Source organism: Columba livia, chromosome 5, assembly GCF_036013475.1.
Source record: "Columba livia isolate bColLiv1 breed racing homer chromosome 5, bColLiv1.pat.W.v2, whole genome shotgun sequence".
Lineage (NCBI taxonomy): Eukaryota > Metazoa > Chordata > Aves > Columbiformes > Columbidae > Columba > Columba livia.
This window is the reverse complement of record NC_088606.1, coordinates 54,110,878-54,128,196: the sequence shown is the minus strand read 5'-3', so window position 1 is coordinate 54,128,196 and position 17,319 is coordinate 54,110,878. Positions and strand designations below refer to the sequence as shown.

At 40.5% G+C, this 17,319-nt stretch overlaps 2 protein-coding genes across 24 annotated transcripts in view; one reads left to right on the top strand and one right to left on the bottom strand.

Moving 5' to 3' along the window:
• Positions 1-17,319, top strand: part of KCNC1 (potassium voltage-gated channel subfamily C member 1) — a 130,816-nt gene that overhangs the window by 108,043 nt on the left and 5,454 nt on the right. For 2 of the 9 annotated variants that reach the window (XM_021299947.2, XM_005499264.4), the window contains one exon: positions 1,777-3,112. The exons of 2 other annotated variants lie outside the window; for them this stretch is intronic. In XM_021299947.2, coding sequence (XP_021155622.1) covers positions 1,777-1,841 — 65 coding nt within the window. In that variant the 3' untranslated portion in view covers positions 1,842-3,112. Of the gene's footprint in view, positions 1-706; positions 3,113-17,319 lie in introns of those variants that run through there. 5 more of the 9 variants (XM_065065246.1, XM_065065243.1, XM_065065245.1 and 2 more) reach the window with 3 other exon arrangements.
• Positions 12,236-17,319, bottom strand: part of SERGEF (secretion regulating guanine nucleotide exchange factor) — a 156,821-nt gene continuing 151,737 nt past the window's right edge. For 7 of the 15 annotated variants that reach the window (XR_010473097.1, XR_010473091.1, XM_065065252.1 and 4 more), the window contains one exon: positions 12,236-14,407. Coding sequence is in view for 3 of the 15 variants with exons in the window: in XM_065065249.1 (XP_064921321.1) it covers positions 14,226-14,407 (182 nt within the window). In the remaining 12 variants the exon portion in view is untranslated. The remainder of the gene's footprint in view (positions 14,408-17,319) is intronic. The other 8 variants (XR_010473090.1, XR_010473080.1, XR_010473085.1 and 5 more) reach the window with 4 other exon arrangements.

The following is a 17,319-nucleotide window of genomic DNA, read 5'->3' as shown; positions in this document are numbered from 1 at the left end:
GTATTTATAAGTTTAGAGCTTATCATCAACAAAGATATAGTTGGACCACAAGACTTTCATATGAAAGTATATTCTCTAAAATTTACCTTTGTAGCAAAGTGTTTTACTTGATTCTGTATTGGATAAGCATTGGCCATGTTCATTCAGCCTGGGCGAGTTCGGGTGGTTCCAGTGGATCAGGGGAACACTCCAAATGGCACATCCTTTGGGATGAGGAATGTATGGTTTTCACGATGCACTGCAACCGCCTCTCGTTACTGAATGGAACAGAGGCTGGTTGGCTAAAGAGTAATATACGTCAGCATATTGTTGGCCTGTTTGAAACACGTTGAGAGCATCTTAATTGTTGTTCCAACAGAATTTCATCCATAGTTTGTGCAACTCTCTGTACACTTGCTGAGCTGTTTATGTGCATGTCTGAAAAAGAGGTGGGGGGGGGAAGGGAGGGAAACCAAATGCATGCAATTTTGGTTTGTTGGGGTTTTTTTGTTTTGTTTTTTAAATGCTGAGAACAACTGAGTAGTATCTCTATAGCAACAAAATAAATTCTATGGATTTTGCTGCCTTTTCCCCCTCCTGCCCCAAAGATACCAGAAACCTTAATCTTGCCTGAGGTCAAAATGCATTAAGTGGAAGGGAGAGATATGTGTGAGTGTATGATGGAGACAGAGAAAATCCCTCCCACTGACTCTTTTTTTTCTTTTAGGGTACAACTATGTTGCTGCCTGTAGGATCAATTACATAGCCTGACCATCCTTGAGAAATTATGATTTTTTTAAAAAATACATATATTTTTTAAACTTGTTCTAGTGGCCTTCTGAGTCATGTTGCAAGCGATACTACTCTCGGCATGTCTGTGCATGCGGATGCTATTGAACTGGCTACAATGTTGACCTCATTCTTAGTCCATTCTGTCATTGATCCAATGCTGTACTTTGCATTTTTCTTTTAAATGAAGGTTACGAAATGTCACGGAGCCTTAACAGCATAGCTGGCATAAGTGGAAAAGCGATAGGATTATCCTCAGTGTCTGCGCCCTACAGCTCTCCTAGTCCAGTGAGACGTTCTTGGTCTCCCATCCCATCTATTTTGTAGCATGGATCAGTAGCAGAGAATGGTCTAAAAAGCTTTATTTTCAATTAGCCTATGCTATGTTGCATATAATCCAGGTGACTAAGTCTGAAGATGCAATGTCTCACGGTAGCACCTGCTGGGAATGGTGTTACTCCTGATGCTAGGTGACAACACTCCTAAATAGCACTCAGATGACAATAGGCAGGCACTCGCGTAGTACTGGTGGGCCATACGTGCTGCATGGTATCAGTACATAGGATGAAGGGTAGATGCACCAGAGAGTTTCCTTCCTCGTGCATCCTGCTAGTCTATGCTTATTTTGGCTAATGGTGGATCTACTGGCTCTGTATGGAATGGGTTGGGCATTTAGTTGATGCTGAAACATGCCAACGATGGAAGATTTTGCTTTTCTCAGGATATTTTTGAGCCATAGGAACCCTGCAGGAGTTTGAGGAAACAAGCACAGTAGGATGAAACTTTGCATGGGCGCCTATTTTAAGCTGAAAGCAATACTCAGACACACTGTAGAGAGGTCTCAGTCTGGCTGACTGCATGGAAAATCAATCCTGTTGAAGAAGAATATGGCTGCCTCTGCATGTAGCTATTTCACCTTTTCCTCCTTACTTTAAAACTAAGATGCCAAGCTTGATGTGAAAAGCGCAGGGAAGAAGCTCAAGTACTGATTGTATTCTTTACATGCAGATCTTTGCAAAGAAAGTCCAGTCATTGCTAAATATATGCCAACAGAGGCAGTCAGAGTGACCTGACAAGGCAAGATGGAGATGAACATTGATGGCTAATAAACATCTGTGTGGAACTGTGCAGGCACAGAAGACCTTCTCATTTGGACAAAGTTAACTCGCTCCATGCAGGTTTTATGGACGATTCTTCATGGTTTCGGAGTTGTACCAGAGATGCAGGCTTTTTCTACGGCCAAAATGTAACAAAACTGTAGAAGATCCTTTTTTTTTTAAAATCTATTTTTTTTTGTTCCATAGCATGAATTGCATGAAGACAAAAAAGAAAAAAAAAAAGAAAAAAAAAAGAAAAAACACAAAACAAACAAAAACCAGAAAACAGAAGAAGAAAAAGCAAAGTTATATATTTTCTTTCAAAGCTCTTTACTTTTACATACATTGTTGTAGCCAAAATGTAAAACATTATAAAATTGTACATTTCTTTGCTATGGATCGCTTCTTTTTGTATACAAGATACAGAGTAATGGTTTTAAAAAGTGCAATCAGGCAGTCATCGGTCATATTGACCATGCCTTCACAGTTCATCACACCAACATGGAAATCAAGAACTTTTAATCCAACTAGAAGTGTATAAAAATAAGAGAAACTTTTTCCTGTCTGTTTTTGTTGGCATGCTTGTGACACATGGGACCTTCCTTCGGACCTGACAGTAACAGCTGGTCTAGATTTAATTTTCCAGCTCTCGTTATGTTGTATTTTATTGATGTATAGATCCAACGTAAAGACCCTTCATAAATTGTTCATATTAAGTAATCAGTATGAATTTTAAACAAAAGAGGTGTTATTTTAAAACTGGGACTTATAGTACAAAATCAGGAAAATACTCAAGTATAAATGGTCTCAAAGTTTAAGAAACAAGACAACAGCATTGTATGCAATTTAGTACTGAGTAAAATGCATGCACAATGTTATGCAAAACAATTCTAGCATGAAATAAATTTTGTATCATGGTTTCAGTGCCTGCTGTATAGTGTAAAGGGGAATCCTTTTCTGAAGCGATCAGGGGTTTCCAGAGACTTGCTTCTAAAATCTTGAATAAATACAGTGTTCTCAACAGAAATGTAGGAGAAAAGCTTGGTATTGCTTTGGTTCTACAATGCTAATTTTGGTTAGTAGATAATAAATGAAGCCTGCAAACACTTGATACAAACGATGTCTCAAGAATTCACACCATTAGTAATTTTACAAGGGAAGATTAAAAAGCCCTATAATGATCTACGTATCTTCCTTTTCCTTCCCCAACAATAATAAAAGTTTGTCTTTTTAGCTGATTAAATGAATTCAGTTTTTCTTACTTCTTTGGGCCCTGTCCTTCACTTGTTCTTCACTGAGTCGCAGCAGTCCACCTCATATGAAACTCTGAAAGAAATCCAGGTGTCCCAGTCATGCTTCATTTGCCACACAAAATATGCAGCTGTAAGAACCGAGAAACACAACAGGATTAAATTTCATTTTAGATGCCACAAATTACAACTATGGACAGCATTCTAGTTGCTTGAGCATTTTTGGTAAAGTACTTCTATAAGGAAGGACACACCTTTATACTTACATGAGAAACTTCAAAAGAGCTGTCGACCTTCCAGGGAAGCTATGGCACCTGCGACTGCTGATATAAATGGAACTGTAAAGGAATATTATCCCTATTGTCTCTAGGAAGTACACATCAAGCCCCCAAAAACAGAAGAAACACACTCATGGCTCTGGTAAGTGCTAAATTATAAACAAACAAACAAAAAAAACAACTTCAGCTGGACCTTGTCTCCCCAAAACTCTACTCCAAAAGGAAAATCAAGGAAAACCTCAAGCTGTGTTTTAGGAATAGAAGAAAAGCTGATCATCTGAATTTGTACGTAATTAGAAAACTCCTTTGTAGTCCCTGATGAAGCATTATGTACTTGATTTCTACTTGAGTTGACTATCCATTCTCCCAAGAACTATTTTCCTCACACTGTTTCTATGCTTTTATTCTCAGCTAATAAATGGGCAATTTCCTACCTCCAGAGGCAAGATCCAGGTTAATCCAGGATCCAAAAGTTGTCTAACGAACAACTTTTCTTCTTTCGATGTATTAAGAATCCAGAAATAGGTTTATCTGTTCCATTTTTTATTTAACAGTAACTCAAGGGCCCAGCATGAAGGCTGCTCAAATTCTTCATTACCATAAGGAATACTAACAGTTCAGCCCTGTAAATCCTATGTAAGTCTTTGCCTTCCAATGCACTTTGCATACATATGAGCCTTAGCTAACAGGTTGGGTACATGTGCCCTAAAGCAATTGTCGTTCTGTGCTGCTTTTTACATCTACCAGTCCCATTTTCATTTAGGTGCACCTCTCAGCTTATTCTGATTTGAGGTAACATATCTCTTGGGTGACTTCTGTAAACCGTTCAGGAACAGAACAAGGTTTCCCATCCACTGCCCTTCAAGAGATGCTCTAAAGCTTAAGGGCCATCTGATCCCAGAGGTCCCCTTGCACAACAGTGGCAGCTCTGACAACAAAGGGAAAGAGGGAGACAACTGGAAAATTTCAGGACCTGTTGTGCTGAATCCTGACACTGAATCCTAAGAGAAATTTACCCCATCATCCCAGCTGCATTACATTTAAGGAGCTTTTGCTGGGGTATTATGATTAAAACATTAATTCCTTCAATCCTGCCCATTCCCAACACAGGAAGTATACATCTTGATTAAAGCACTAAAGCTATACACACGGGTAGATTCTGACCTGAGACTTGCAATAATGCCACCGACTACTTTTGACTTCCCACCATCGTAAGTAAGAGCAGAAGCACATTATGTAGTTCAGTCACACTCTACCTCTTTCCAGCTGGAAATGAACATCCGGGTTTCCTCCTCTGCAAACTCAGCTTTCGGCAATGGACCCCCAGCTATAGGACGCAATGCTGGTCCTTCATCTGAACCCACTGGCAACTGGTGGTTTATTAGTTGCACACCTCAAGCACACCTTCTACACGTACAGCTTTTCCTCTGGCTGCATGAAGATACTGGTTTTTTTCTGGACCAGCCTGATGTGCCTTCACAACTACAATTCCAGACAGCAAGGATCTGAGATGTGGTTTCTGTTCTCTCACTCCAACAAAAAAAAAATCTAGCTAATACCGCTGTGATAACAGTCAAGCGCAGTAGTCATTAATCTGGATAAAGTGATTTTTCACATAAATTGCCTTCTCTCTCCTCAAAGTTTCAGGCCCAAAAAGAAAATACATCACTGAAACAAATGGCTGCTAGGACAAATGAGCAGACTGAAATACAGAAAAGAGCAAGCAGGGCGAAGGCAAGGGCATTCAGAAAGGAACCGAGCAGAGAGGTGCTTCCAAAAAAGATATCCTGAAGAAAAAACAAGTGCAGTTTTCACCTTGCCACTTTGCATGTACTTTTTATGGCTTCAAAACAAGGCAACCTACCTCTCTGCTTTCCATATATATCCTAGAAACAACTTAGTCTCTGAGCTCACAGACAAACTAACTTCACTTCATGAAAATGTGCTTAAATTATGCAGACTATTTTCAAGTCAATCACTTACTTTGAGTTTGGGCATAAAATACCTGTCTGCTCAGAAATCCCAAAGCCTCTGCATTCATCTAGGACTGTAGGTGCAACATTTTTCTCTTAGGGGAATACAAATGTTTATTTGCAATCAAGAACAATATTTGAATTCAAATTGAACTTCAAGTTAGAAAATGGATCCAGAACTGCAACTTTTGACTTTCCTTATCTGACAGAACAAATGCTTTAAAACTAAGGACAACCATCTGCCCCGATGGAGAGACATATTCCTCAATTCAGGCTGACCAAGCCAGGTTTTCAACCCTCAGCATTCACTTGAGCTTTTAAAAAAAATCTATGCGAGTATGTAGGTCCAAACATCTTCAGGTATCAAAGGCTTCCACTGGTTTCTCTGCTGCCCATGGAGCAGGTTAGAGATTCCTTAGTCAGCAAAAGGCAAAGTATCACAGTTGTTTTAGTTCAGATCACAGAATGGTTAGGTTTGGTTGGAAGGGACCTCTGGAGATCATCTAGTCTAGATATCACTCTAAGGTACCCAACACACCTTCTGGACCCAAAGGGCTTAGCAGGGACAACACAGCCTATACAGGGGCTCCTGACCCTGAGTCATACCAGAACGACCAGGAGACACATGCGTTGAGCCCAAGCAGATAAGCTCGGTAGGAACCATGCTTTACGGTGGTGGTGTCAACACAAGTGAGTGACTGGAGAAAGAGTGGCAGTAGCACAAGAGGTTGGAAATGTGGATGAGGACACAAGATGAAGAGGCAGATGAAATATTTTGCAGGCAGCTGGGAGAAGTCTCCTGATCACTAGCCCTTGTTCTTGTGGGGCACTTAAACCTACTAGATGTCTGCTGGAAACAGAACACAGCAGAGAGGAAACAACCTAGGAGGTTCCTGCAGTGCATGGAAGGCAACTTGCTAACACAGCTGGTTAGTAAGCCTACCAGGGAAGAAGCCTCACTGGATCTGTTGTTTGTAAATAGAGAAGGACTTGTGGGTAACATGCCAGTTGGAAGTCGCCTTGGGCAAAGTGATCGTAAAATGACTGAGTTTTCTATTCTTGAGGAAGTAAGGAGGGTGGTCAGCAGAACTGCTACTTTTGACTTCTAAAGGGCAGATTTTGATCTGTTTAGGAGGCTGGTTGGCAGAGTCCTTTGGGAGGCAGTGCTGAAGGACAAAGGAGTCCAGGAAGGCTGGTCTCCCTTCAAGAAGGTAATCTTAGAGGCTCAGGAACAGGCTGTCCCCATGTGCTGGAAGGCAAGCTGTCAGGGAAAAAGACCGGCCTGGCTGAATAGAGGGCTGCAGCTGGAAGTTCAGAATAAAAGGAGAATTTATAACCTCTGGAAGGAGGGGCAGGCCACTCAAGAGAAATACAAGAAATCTGTGAGGTTATGCAGAGAGAAAATCAGATGGGCCGAAGCCCAACTAGAGCTGAGACTGGCCACCACTGTGAAAGACAACAAGAAATGTTTCTATAAATGTATCAGCAATAAGAGGAGGGCTAAGGAGAATCTCCATCCCCTGATGGATGCAGGGGGAAACATAGAGACAGAAGTTGACGGAAAGACTGAGGTACTAAATGCCTTCTTTGCCTCAGCCTTTAGTAGTCAGACCAGTTGTGCTCCAGGTACCCAGGCCAAAAGACAGGCATGGGGAGCAGTATGAAGCCATAACAATACAAGGGGAAATGGTTAGTGACCTGCTACGCCACTTCGACACCCACGAGTCTATGGGGCCAGATGAGATACACCCAAGGGTGCTGAAGGAACTGGTGGAGATGATCACTAAGCCACTTTCCATTACCTATCAGCAATCCTGGCTGACTGGGAAGGTCCCAGTTGACTGGAAGTTGGCTAATGTGACGCTAGTCTACAAGAAGGGCCGGAAGAAGGATCCAGGGAACTATAGACCTGTCAGTCTGACCTCAGTGCTGGGGAAGGTCATGGAGCAGATCATCCTGAATGTCATCACGTAGCACATACAAGACAACCAAGTGATCATGTCCAGTCAACATGTGTTTATGAAAGGCAGGTCCCGCTCGACCAACCTGATCTCCTTCTACAACAGGGTGACCCAAATAGTAGATTAGATGAGGGAAAGGCTGTGGATGTTGTGTACTTAGACCTCAGTAAAGCCTCTGACACCGTATCCCACAGCATTCTCCTGGAGAAGCTGGCAGCTCATGACCTGGATGGGTGTACTCTGCGATGGATAGAGAACTGGCTGGGTGGCTGGGCCCAAAGACTTGTGGTGAACAGAGCCAAATCAGCTGGTCGCCAGTCACAAGTGGTGTTCCCTAGGGCTCAGTATTGGAGCCAGTTCTGTTTAATCTCTTTATCAATGATCTGGATGAGGGGTTTGAGTGCACCTTTAGTAAGTTTGCAGATGACATCAAACTGGGTGGGAGTGTTGACCAGCTGGAGGGTAGGATGACCATACAGAGAGATCTGTACAGGCTGATCATTGGGCCAAGGCCAATTGTATGAGGTTCAACAACGCCGAGTACCGGGTCCTGCACTTGGGTTACAACAACCCCAGGCAGCGCTACAGGCTTGGGGAAGAGTGGCTGGAAAGCTGCCTGCCAGAAAGGGATCTGGGGATGTTGATTGACAGCTGGCTGAATATGAGCCAGCAGTGTGCCCAGGTGGCCAAAAAGGCCAACAGCATCCTGGCTTGTATCAGCAATAGTGTGGCCAGTAGGACTAGGGAAGTGATTGTGCCACTGTACTCAGCACTGGTGAGGCCCCACCTGGAATACTGTGTTTGGTTTTGGGCCCCTCATCATAAGAAAGATATTGAGGTACTAGAGAGAGTGAAGAAGAGGGTGATGAAGCTGGTGAGGGGCCTGGAGCACAAGTCTGATGAGAAGCGGCTGAGGGAACTGGGGCTGTTTGGCCTGGAGAAAAGGAGGCTGAGGGGAGACCTTATTGCTGTCTACAGCTTCCTGAAAGGAGGTTGTAGCATGGAGGGTGTTGGTCTCTTCTGCCAAGTAGCAAGCGATAGGACAAGAGGAAATGGCCTCAAGTTGTGCCAGAAAATGTTCAGATTGGATATTAGGAAAAAATTCTTCCTGGAAAGGGTTGTCAGGCATTGGAACAGGCTGCCCAGGGAAGTGGTGGAGTCACCATCCCTGGAGGTGTTTAAAAGGTGTTTAGACGAGGTTCTTAGTGACATGGTTTAGTGCTAGAGTTAGGTTATGGTTAGACTTGATGATCTTGAGGGTCTCTTCCAACTGAAATGACTCTCTGATTCTAAGATGGCTCTGGAACTTGCGTTATGCAAGCAGGAGGGAGAGGAGCATATGAGAAAAGAGCAATTAGTGGTGAGGGGAAAAGAAGAGCAAGCAGAGAAGGAAGTAGTAGCAGTGAGGCTTACCTGAAAAAAAAACATCAAGAACCACTCATCAGGAACCACTATAGCCTAGAAGGTAGAGCCTTGGCCTGGAACTCAGGATATGGGAATTTTATTCTTGGCTCCACTGTGGACATGCTGGGTTACACTGCTTGGGGCTTCTCAATTTTTTTGTGCCTCAGCTTTTGTTTCTGTGACATCATCCCTTTTTAAACTCTTCTGAGGTCAAAAGAGGAAAAGCAGAATTTAAGTAGAAAAAGTTATTATAATCTATCTACTTGGAATTAAGGCACCAAAGGAGAAGCATCTCTCCATTATTTAAAAGATGCCATGTTTCCTTGTCTGCAAAAGAGCACAATGCCCCTATGGAATCCCTTTTCTTCTATATGTTAAAGCAGAGGATTATTATGGAAAACTATTTAGCACCCACACAGTTAAAATGACAGAGCATCTTCATTACTGATTGGCAACTCCTCTGCTGCCCTAATTTAGGTACCACGTCTTCATGCTTTCAAATCAGTAAAAACAAAAGAAAAGATAAACTCATTTGATATTTGCAGCAAAAAACTAAAATCATGTCAGAATACTGAAAATCTCCCAAATTCTTGGCCCCACTTCTAAATATATATTTAAAAGAAATTAAAATGAGGTATTGATGAGTAAAAACTGCCTGTGCATTAAAACCAGGTGAATGCAGAGACAAGTGACAGATGAATCTGAATGAAATGCACAAACAGCTAAAGAACGTTCCTTACTTCAGCCCCTTCAATCTGCGTTACAAAATAACAATGGCTTTAGACATGCAGTTTCAACAAACTAACTTCAGAGGCACATTTGGTAAACAACTCCCTTTACAGTTATTTTTTGAGACATTTATCCAACAGAAGGCCATTTCCATACAACCAAAGCAGTTTAATTCAAGGCTATTAAATAATTCTTTCTAACCTGGAGCAACACATCAAAGACCATCGTTTATCAGGAATTAAGAAAAGCACAAAACCTAAAAGAAAATAACAAAGCACGTACTACCCATTTTTTTTTGCACATAAATCAAGGTATTGATATGTGAAAAGTTCAAATGTCTGGTTATTTTTGTGTCAGCTAGAGTTTTCAGCAAATTCCGTGTAAGCTCAATTTTTCTACTGTGTGCATTTTTAAGTGCAATCCAAACCATACATGATGATTCTGTACTACAGATCGCATCCATTCCCAGCCTTTGGAAAGCAAAACTTACGTTTTCCGCTGCAGCATTTTCTTCTCCTCTTTCCAGAATTTTCAGCTGCTCTGAACTATACGCTGATAGTAAATACCACAAGTACAACTCAAACACTGATGAAAAATTCTGGAGCCTTTTTTAGGAAAATATCTAGCTAGAAGAAAATGCACAAGACTTGGCATACGCTGTAAAAATATCAAAATTGCTAAGAGAACACAAGCAACTTTTTGGTGAAAACATAACATAGCAATTTCACGTACAAAAATCTGTCATCATCCTGATTTCTAAAAAAGGGGGAAAGGAAGTGGAAGTCCCGAACTTACTTAATTCTTCTTTAAATTAGATCCAGAGTTCATGGAATTTAATCGAAAAAATAGTAAGTATTTGATTAAGTGTTGGACTAGGTCACAGGCCTGATCTAAAGATTTCTGAGACTGGAAGGTGAAGACAGACGTTGCTGTTCCAACTGAAAAGAACTGGAAATTTCGAGATGTGCTATGAATGAGAAAGAACACCCACTGCAGCTCAATAATTCATGTTATTCATAATAAACAGTGGGACAGGGGGAACAATAACATCCAAGAAATAGAATAGCTTGTCCCTCACCTCGCTCCCACCATACCAGTAGGCTGGAATGCTGCTATCCCTGTGTGATTATTCAGTCTTCAGGACCTGTATCTTGAATCTGTGCTCTCCCTCAGCCCTCCTTTTCCTCTCTGTTTTAGCTGACAATATCAGGCTCTCTACTGCCATTCATCTAAGTATTTTTCTACGTTCACCTTTCTCATGTACATTCAAACTGATCTCCTTGTCTGTTTTCCATCCTCAAGTCTTATGACTCAAAAAATGTCATATGCAGCAAAATCAAATCAAATTCTTCCCCTCCCCCTCAATTTCTCTGTGCTCAGGCATGTAGCTGAGCAAAGCCTCCTGTCACTCATGCAGAAGTGACCTTTATGGCAGATGCAGATGGCAAGAACCAGTTAGTCACCAACAGGACTGACAACACACAGATAGCGGAAGGAAGCCAGTGTCATGTAAGAAATGGTGACTGTGCAAACAGGAAGGAAGTCAGAACTGAAATTTTCTTTCAAATGAACACACTTCAGATACAGGGTCCGGCATTCTAAGCAGAAAAGCATCTATTAACAGCCACTCAAGAATGCAGCGCAAAGTCAAATAACATCAGTGACTGGCAAGCGGCCTAAACAAATTATCCAAGAGCCAGGAACTTCTGACACAACACACTCATCTTCCTACCAACATTCTTAAAAATGGCACAGGAGAGTCTCGCACAGGTGCACACGGAGCTTGCATGAGTAACAACTGGAGATGCCCTAGGATTTCAAACACCAGAAGTACACAAAACAGCTTCTTTCTCCCCTTTCACCCAAGAGCCTGAAAGGTCTCTGGTCTGAAGGCCGACAGTTCACAATTTCTTCTCCAGCAAACCTGTGATATTAAGTTCCCCTCTCACTCCTCATGAATGTCGGCTCATTGGCAGGTTTACTTGTTTTCAGAAAATGGGAGGAGAGAGCAGCTGCCCAGACACCTGCTTATCTTGCTCCAGTATTAGATACATATTACAAACCTTGTCTGTTTATTTGCATGTGAATATGAACACAGAATGCTCACATAAAAGACTTGCTTTGTTTAAGTGCTGAAGACCTGCATCAAGAAGTCTGCATCTGCATGCACCGCAGGAGCATTGGCATAGCCCACTGGCTCTGCATTTTGCCTTGCAGAGACGGACATGCTCCATCTGGACATCAGGAGGGAACCACCACTAAGCTCTGGACACCAACAAGCAAGGGAGTTTCTCCACTTGATGAGGAACTTTCCATTGTGTGCTCCCTTCCTTCCAGTAGAAAGCCTTAGCTGACTTTGTACGACGTTTTATTCTGCAAACAAAGCGTACCGACATACAAAACAGTGCATTCATTTCTGAGTGAATGAGCAACAATTTGTTTTTGACATTCAACCATGTACCATCTACAATGCATTATTATTCACTTTTCATGCTACAGCAGCATCTAGAAGTCCTGACTGACAACAAAGCATTTAGTACATCAAGCTCTCAAGACAAGTCATTACTTCCCAAAGTTTTCAATCTATACAGGCAAGGTGAAGGAGAAAATGCAGTTCTTGCCCTTTCAAAGATGAAGATCAGATGCAACTATGAAAACACAAGATCAGGACCAGGAACAAACCAAAGTATTCCTTTCTTTCCTCCTTATCCCCCCAAGTCATTCTTTGCTTTTCCAAAAGTGTGTTCTTGTTACAGATGTGAAAAATTAACAACATTTCAAATAACCAAGTTGCATTTATTTGTTACACAATTTGTTGAATTCCTCTGAAATGAACTGCAGCAACAGCATACACATTCAAAATGCATTCAATACAGTAACCCCTGTGTCACAGGGCACACATACTAGCTGTGGTTAGTCAAGGAACAGAATTATTTAGAAAGTATGACTGCTGAAACAAGATAGCATGTTCATTTGGTACACAGATTTTGGAGGAAAACAAAGGTAGAAACCTCAGACAGAACTGCCAAAAAAAAGCATGACAAGCTGTTCAGTGCATTTAAGAGGCTGTGGTATCTAGAAAATGGAACTTTACAAAAGAAGTCTCAATTCTGCACTTTTAGCAGAGGACCCATTTGATTATTCTTACAGATTCCTTCAGTATCCATAATACAGTTGTTACAATCAGTGTCATAGTCAGTTCAACTTTCTCATCCATTGAATAGAAAAAGAAAACACCAATGAAAATTAGGCCATGAACTATAACAGCTGTAGAGTCAAGGGGGGGAAACCCTCACAGCCCATATTGCCACCTTAGTTCCTTCCCCCTCAAGCGTATGCTGATACATCATTAGAAAGTCTGCCTGTCCAATTTCCTGAGAGCCCTTCTCTGAGGATTTTTGTAATTCTGTAAGGCTTCTTCACTGGCAAGCTTGCTTTAAAAATTAAAGCACTGTTAAGCAACAGTAGGTCTCATTAAAAGGTGGATTTACCACACAGTAGCATTCTCTAAATTTAGAACTTGAAATACTTCAAATACCAAAGCAAATGCAACTATCGTGGGAGGCAAACATCCAGTTTAATGGCATCCACTGTATTTATGTGAAAGACAGTTTTGTAAATAGCTTTCAAAATTCTGCTCAACATAGGCAGCTAAAAATATCTGAAGATAATATACACTTTTTTATTTCTCCTACCAAAACAAGTGTTAGGCCTATGTTCTCTGCTGAGCACTCACCTGGAACAAGTGCTGTGGGCATGCTCTGAACAGCTCAGCTGGGCTGCGAAACAGATGTGAGAACTAACTTGAAATTATCAGGAGCATTCTGGTCTGTGTCTTAGCTGGAGAACTTGTAAAAACTTTCTGGTTAGATTTTGATGTCTTCCTATTCAAAGGTAGCTGTGAACACAGGAGCTATGTCAGACCAAACTGTCCTCAACAGCTACAACTGGACTTAGGACTTTTGTCAAGAACTTTTCTACTGTTTCCAAGAGCCCTTAGAAGCTTTTCTTCCTTAAGTGGTACCTTCAGAAACTTCAGGTTTGGTTTGCAAGTTAATGATAATTCATGTGGATCTGCATCCCTGTAAATCTGTAATAAACTGATGTCTGGCACAGAAGATAATTTCTCAGAAATAATGCTCCTTTCAGAGTTTAATCAAGATATAGCTAGTTCAGAAGGGCCTCATTTTTGCCAGCCTTCTAAATTATATCTTTTTTTTTTTTATCCTAATCTTCTGTTTAAAATGTGTGTATATGCATCTATTTATGTTCACTGGCATTTCTCTGTGATGCAAGCTGGATTCTCTGAGATGCTGGAGCTCACAACTCCAGTAGAAGCTGGCAGGCACAACAAGTGCTCATCATGACAAAGATACAATAATAAAAGACCAGAAGGGGCCCTGTGCCTCCACCTTCTCAGACCATTTCCTCAGATCAAATTTATACATCAATAAGCGATTATGCCATCAGTTTCTTCCTCAAAGACTTCTCAGAAGAACAAGTAAACGTCATTCTTTCTTTGATGGTATTGTGTCATGGCAAAATGTCATTCTATCTGTGGTTAAGAAAGTCAATTCCTGTGAAAAAGGCCCATGAAACAATTTTTAAAATATTATAGGTTTTTATGCATATTCTTTCCTTTTAGTCTTAGAAAAAAATCTCTTCTGCACTTTCCAACTAATGTGTGAATCATGGGCAATCCTCTTGTAGCACTTCTGAGATACGCAATCCAAAAATGTCCATCCCCATCTGTGATGCTACGATTTCAGGTGTGCTGAGTCTGATGTGGAGTTTGACAAAGAGCCATAGAGTGTCCTGCCCCGCATCCAATTAAGATCTGTTTTGCGTAACTAAGAGCTTTGATAGGCTTCGGGACGTGAACATTTGCTTCTGTGCCATCACCACACATCCCATGTTCGTTCCATCCCCAAGACAAGCATCGATCACCTAAAAGAGAGGATACAAAATACAGAATAAAGACCACAGAAAGACAACAGAAAGACAACAGCTTTGGTCAGTTTTGGGGAGCAAATTCATCAAGTCATCTTCTAATCAGGTTCTAAGAAATTGTGCTGAGGAAAAACCTTCTGGTTCTCTTGAAAATGTAAATAAATCCAAATGAATTGTTCTCTGTGTTGTCCCATATTGTTAACGATGTAAGAGACTAAAATAACAAAAACAGTTGAAAATCATTAAGTAAATACCTGGTTTAGTATTTACACAGAGCCCACAGAAATTTCTCTGCAGTTTAAGGACCTTCCCCGAAATTATGTGGAATCCCTGTCTTTCAGGATCTCACTAGTAAGCAAAACTATAATACCACAAACCAAGCTTAGTCACTCTAATCATTCACAGCATGATCTGTAGGACTGGGGAACAAAGAATAACAGAGCAGCCAAATCCCATTTCATTCCGATTTTCAAGTTCACATCTCACCCTTTTTCCTTTAAAAACAAGTCTCTGGCAACTTATTCTTAATCATCCTATCTCTTCTGCTTGCTTTGACACCATTTCACTGTTTTTAGTATCCTTATTTTCCCCTCATTATTATTTATTTTGAAACACCTACTCTTTTATATCCCAAATTGTGATCCCTGTATTATTATTATTACCCTATAGTATTCTTCCTTGAAGCACAATATGTAAATTTTGTCCTATAAATGGCTGACATAATAAAAAAATCCATCAAAAACCCCTCTTATTCTGCACTACAAGAGATATTTCATCCCTATTTTCTTTTCTTTACTTGACAGTCACAGACTGTGCCTGTGAATTTCTGCAATAAAAAGAAAGTCATCCCACAATATAGTCATGTTTCTGATGCCATTGTTATTTTTGAAAAGCAGCCGGTACTAACAGCATGAAGCACCATTCCGGAGTCCAAGTAATGAGAAGAAAAATGCCAAAATTCACAAAATCCAATCCCAATCATAATTCTAAAACAATTTTACTTTTCAAAATTCAGAAACAGATTATTGCAAAGCAAGCAGGACTGTCTTTCTCTCCTGCAAATCCAATAACATTTCACTGTCTTCTGTTTTATTTTCATATTAGTATATTACATTTCTCTTCTTCTGTAATTAAGTGCAAACATTACTTAAGTCAGATGTAATTAAGCAATGACTTTTAATTTTCTTGACAACAAAGTGCCACTAGAATGTCACAGAAGGGTAGATAAGTCTCACCTAATACAGCAGTTCTGTTATTCTTATCTTGGAAGGCACCAGGTTTTCTTATGCCTATGCACACACAATATTGACAGCCCAACCTACATCACAAATGCACATACATGTGCTGCAGAAAAGTACTAAAAAGTAAATGTGCAGTATATCCCATTTAAATATGAACAGATCAGAACATCTAGGAGGTTAATTGGAAATTTTTTTTGTAAGGTTCCTGGTAAAAATATTTATGCAAATATCAACAAGCTGGAAAAACAAAACCATTGCAAACCAAGAATAAAGATACATCACAGAACAATTCTTAAGGGAAAAGATTCAAAGAAAGAAAACCAGCTGTACCTAAGAAAGGCATCCTTTCCCACAGTTAACACACGGAACCTGCAGAATAAGCCTACTTAGAGTGGGAAAACTACGAAGTTTAATGAAAGGGGACTATAACATGCCCTTACATTAATAAGATAACTGTGGTAAGCTTTTTGTTACTAGCCCACGAACAATTAGTACAACAACTTACATGTTTGCATAGACTCATTACATCAGAATAAAGGATTTTTTTTTTCATCTTGTTCCATCAGGACAAGACAGAGGAAACCAGGAAGTTTTTTGGTCACCTTGAATTAGAAACTGCTCAATGGAACACAAATGACATAATAAATATTCAATGAAACAGTACAGTAGGATATTAACCTTCCAAATTCAGAAATGTGTCTAGTCAAACATCTTTTGAAAAACATTACAGAAAAATTTACAAGCTAGGAAACTCCCAGACAAGAACATCTCCCTTAAAATGTGGATCACTGAGTATTTTCCAGCTTTTACTTCTCCAAGCCTGTAGAAAAGCCACCAAAGAGATCTTTCTACGTGACTCAAGGCTTCTGAAATAGGCCAAGAGTGAAAATTGGTAAAGAAAAAATAGAGTAACTAGGATTTATGAATGGTCTTCTAAAAAAAAAGTCTGTGCGTATATGGAGAGCCAGGAAGAAACCTGAAAGGATGAAAGGGCAGCTGACAGATACAGAATGACAGCCCACAAAAAATGTTCTCATCACCATCAAGTCAGAAGTCAAAGCTAAAAGGCAGAGAACTATTGTTGCGAAAATAAAAGGTACACTGTACCACATCTGCCTGTAGAAGATTTAGAGAAGGGTTTGTACATGTAAAAAGCCGGCTGCTAGATTTGTGTCAGAGAAAACAGAATTTGCTGAAAACACACAGAGTACATTTTTTGGTAATAACTGGGCAAAATGACTGTGGTGACACTGCCCAGGAGGGAACAAGCAGCAATGTGAATCACAGTCAATGAAGAATGAAGATCAAAGATAATGAAACACCTATTAAAAAAATGACATAGAAGGCCTATCTGCAGAGTTCAGGAAAGGCCTTCATTAAAGTGAACTAACGGCTAGCCTCTGGACAAAGGGCACCATTTCATTTATTCTTCCTTCCCACACATCCCCCCTCCTTTTTTTTCCTTGTTTTCTTTTCAATTGCTTCTATTCACAGTTTATTGCTGATAAAAACCTTAACACAGGCCCAGTAGCCCTAGAGCCCCACATGCTTTCAGAAGAAAATTCAATTTTTATGCCTGTGCCAGACCTTCCCAGGATGAGAGACCATCAGAATTATGTGTATAAATACAGCTACAAATTGCTTCCAACTACATTTAAAACAAGCATT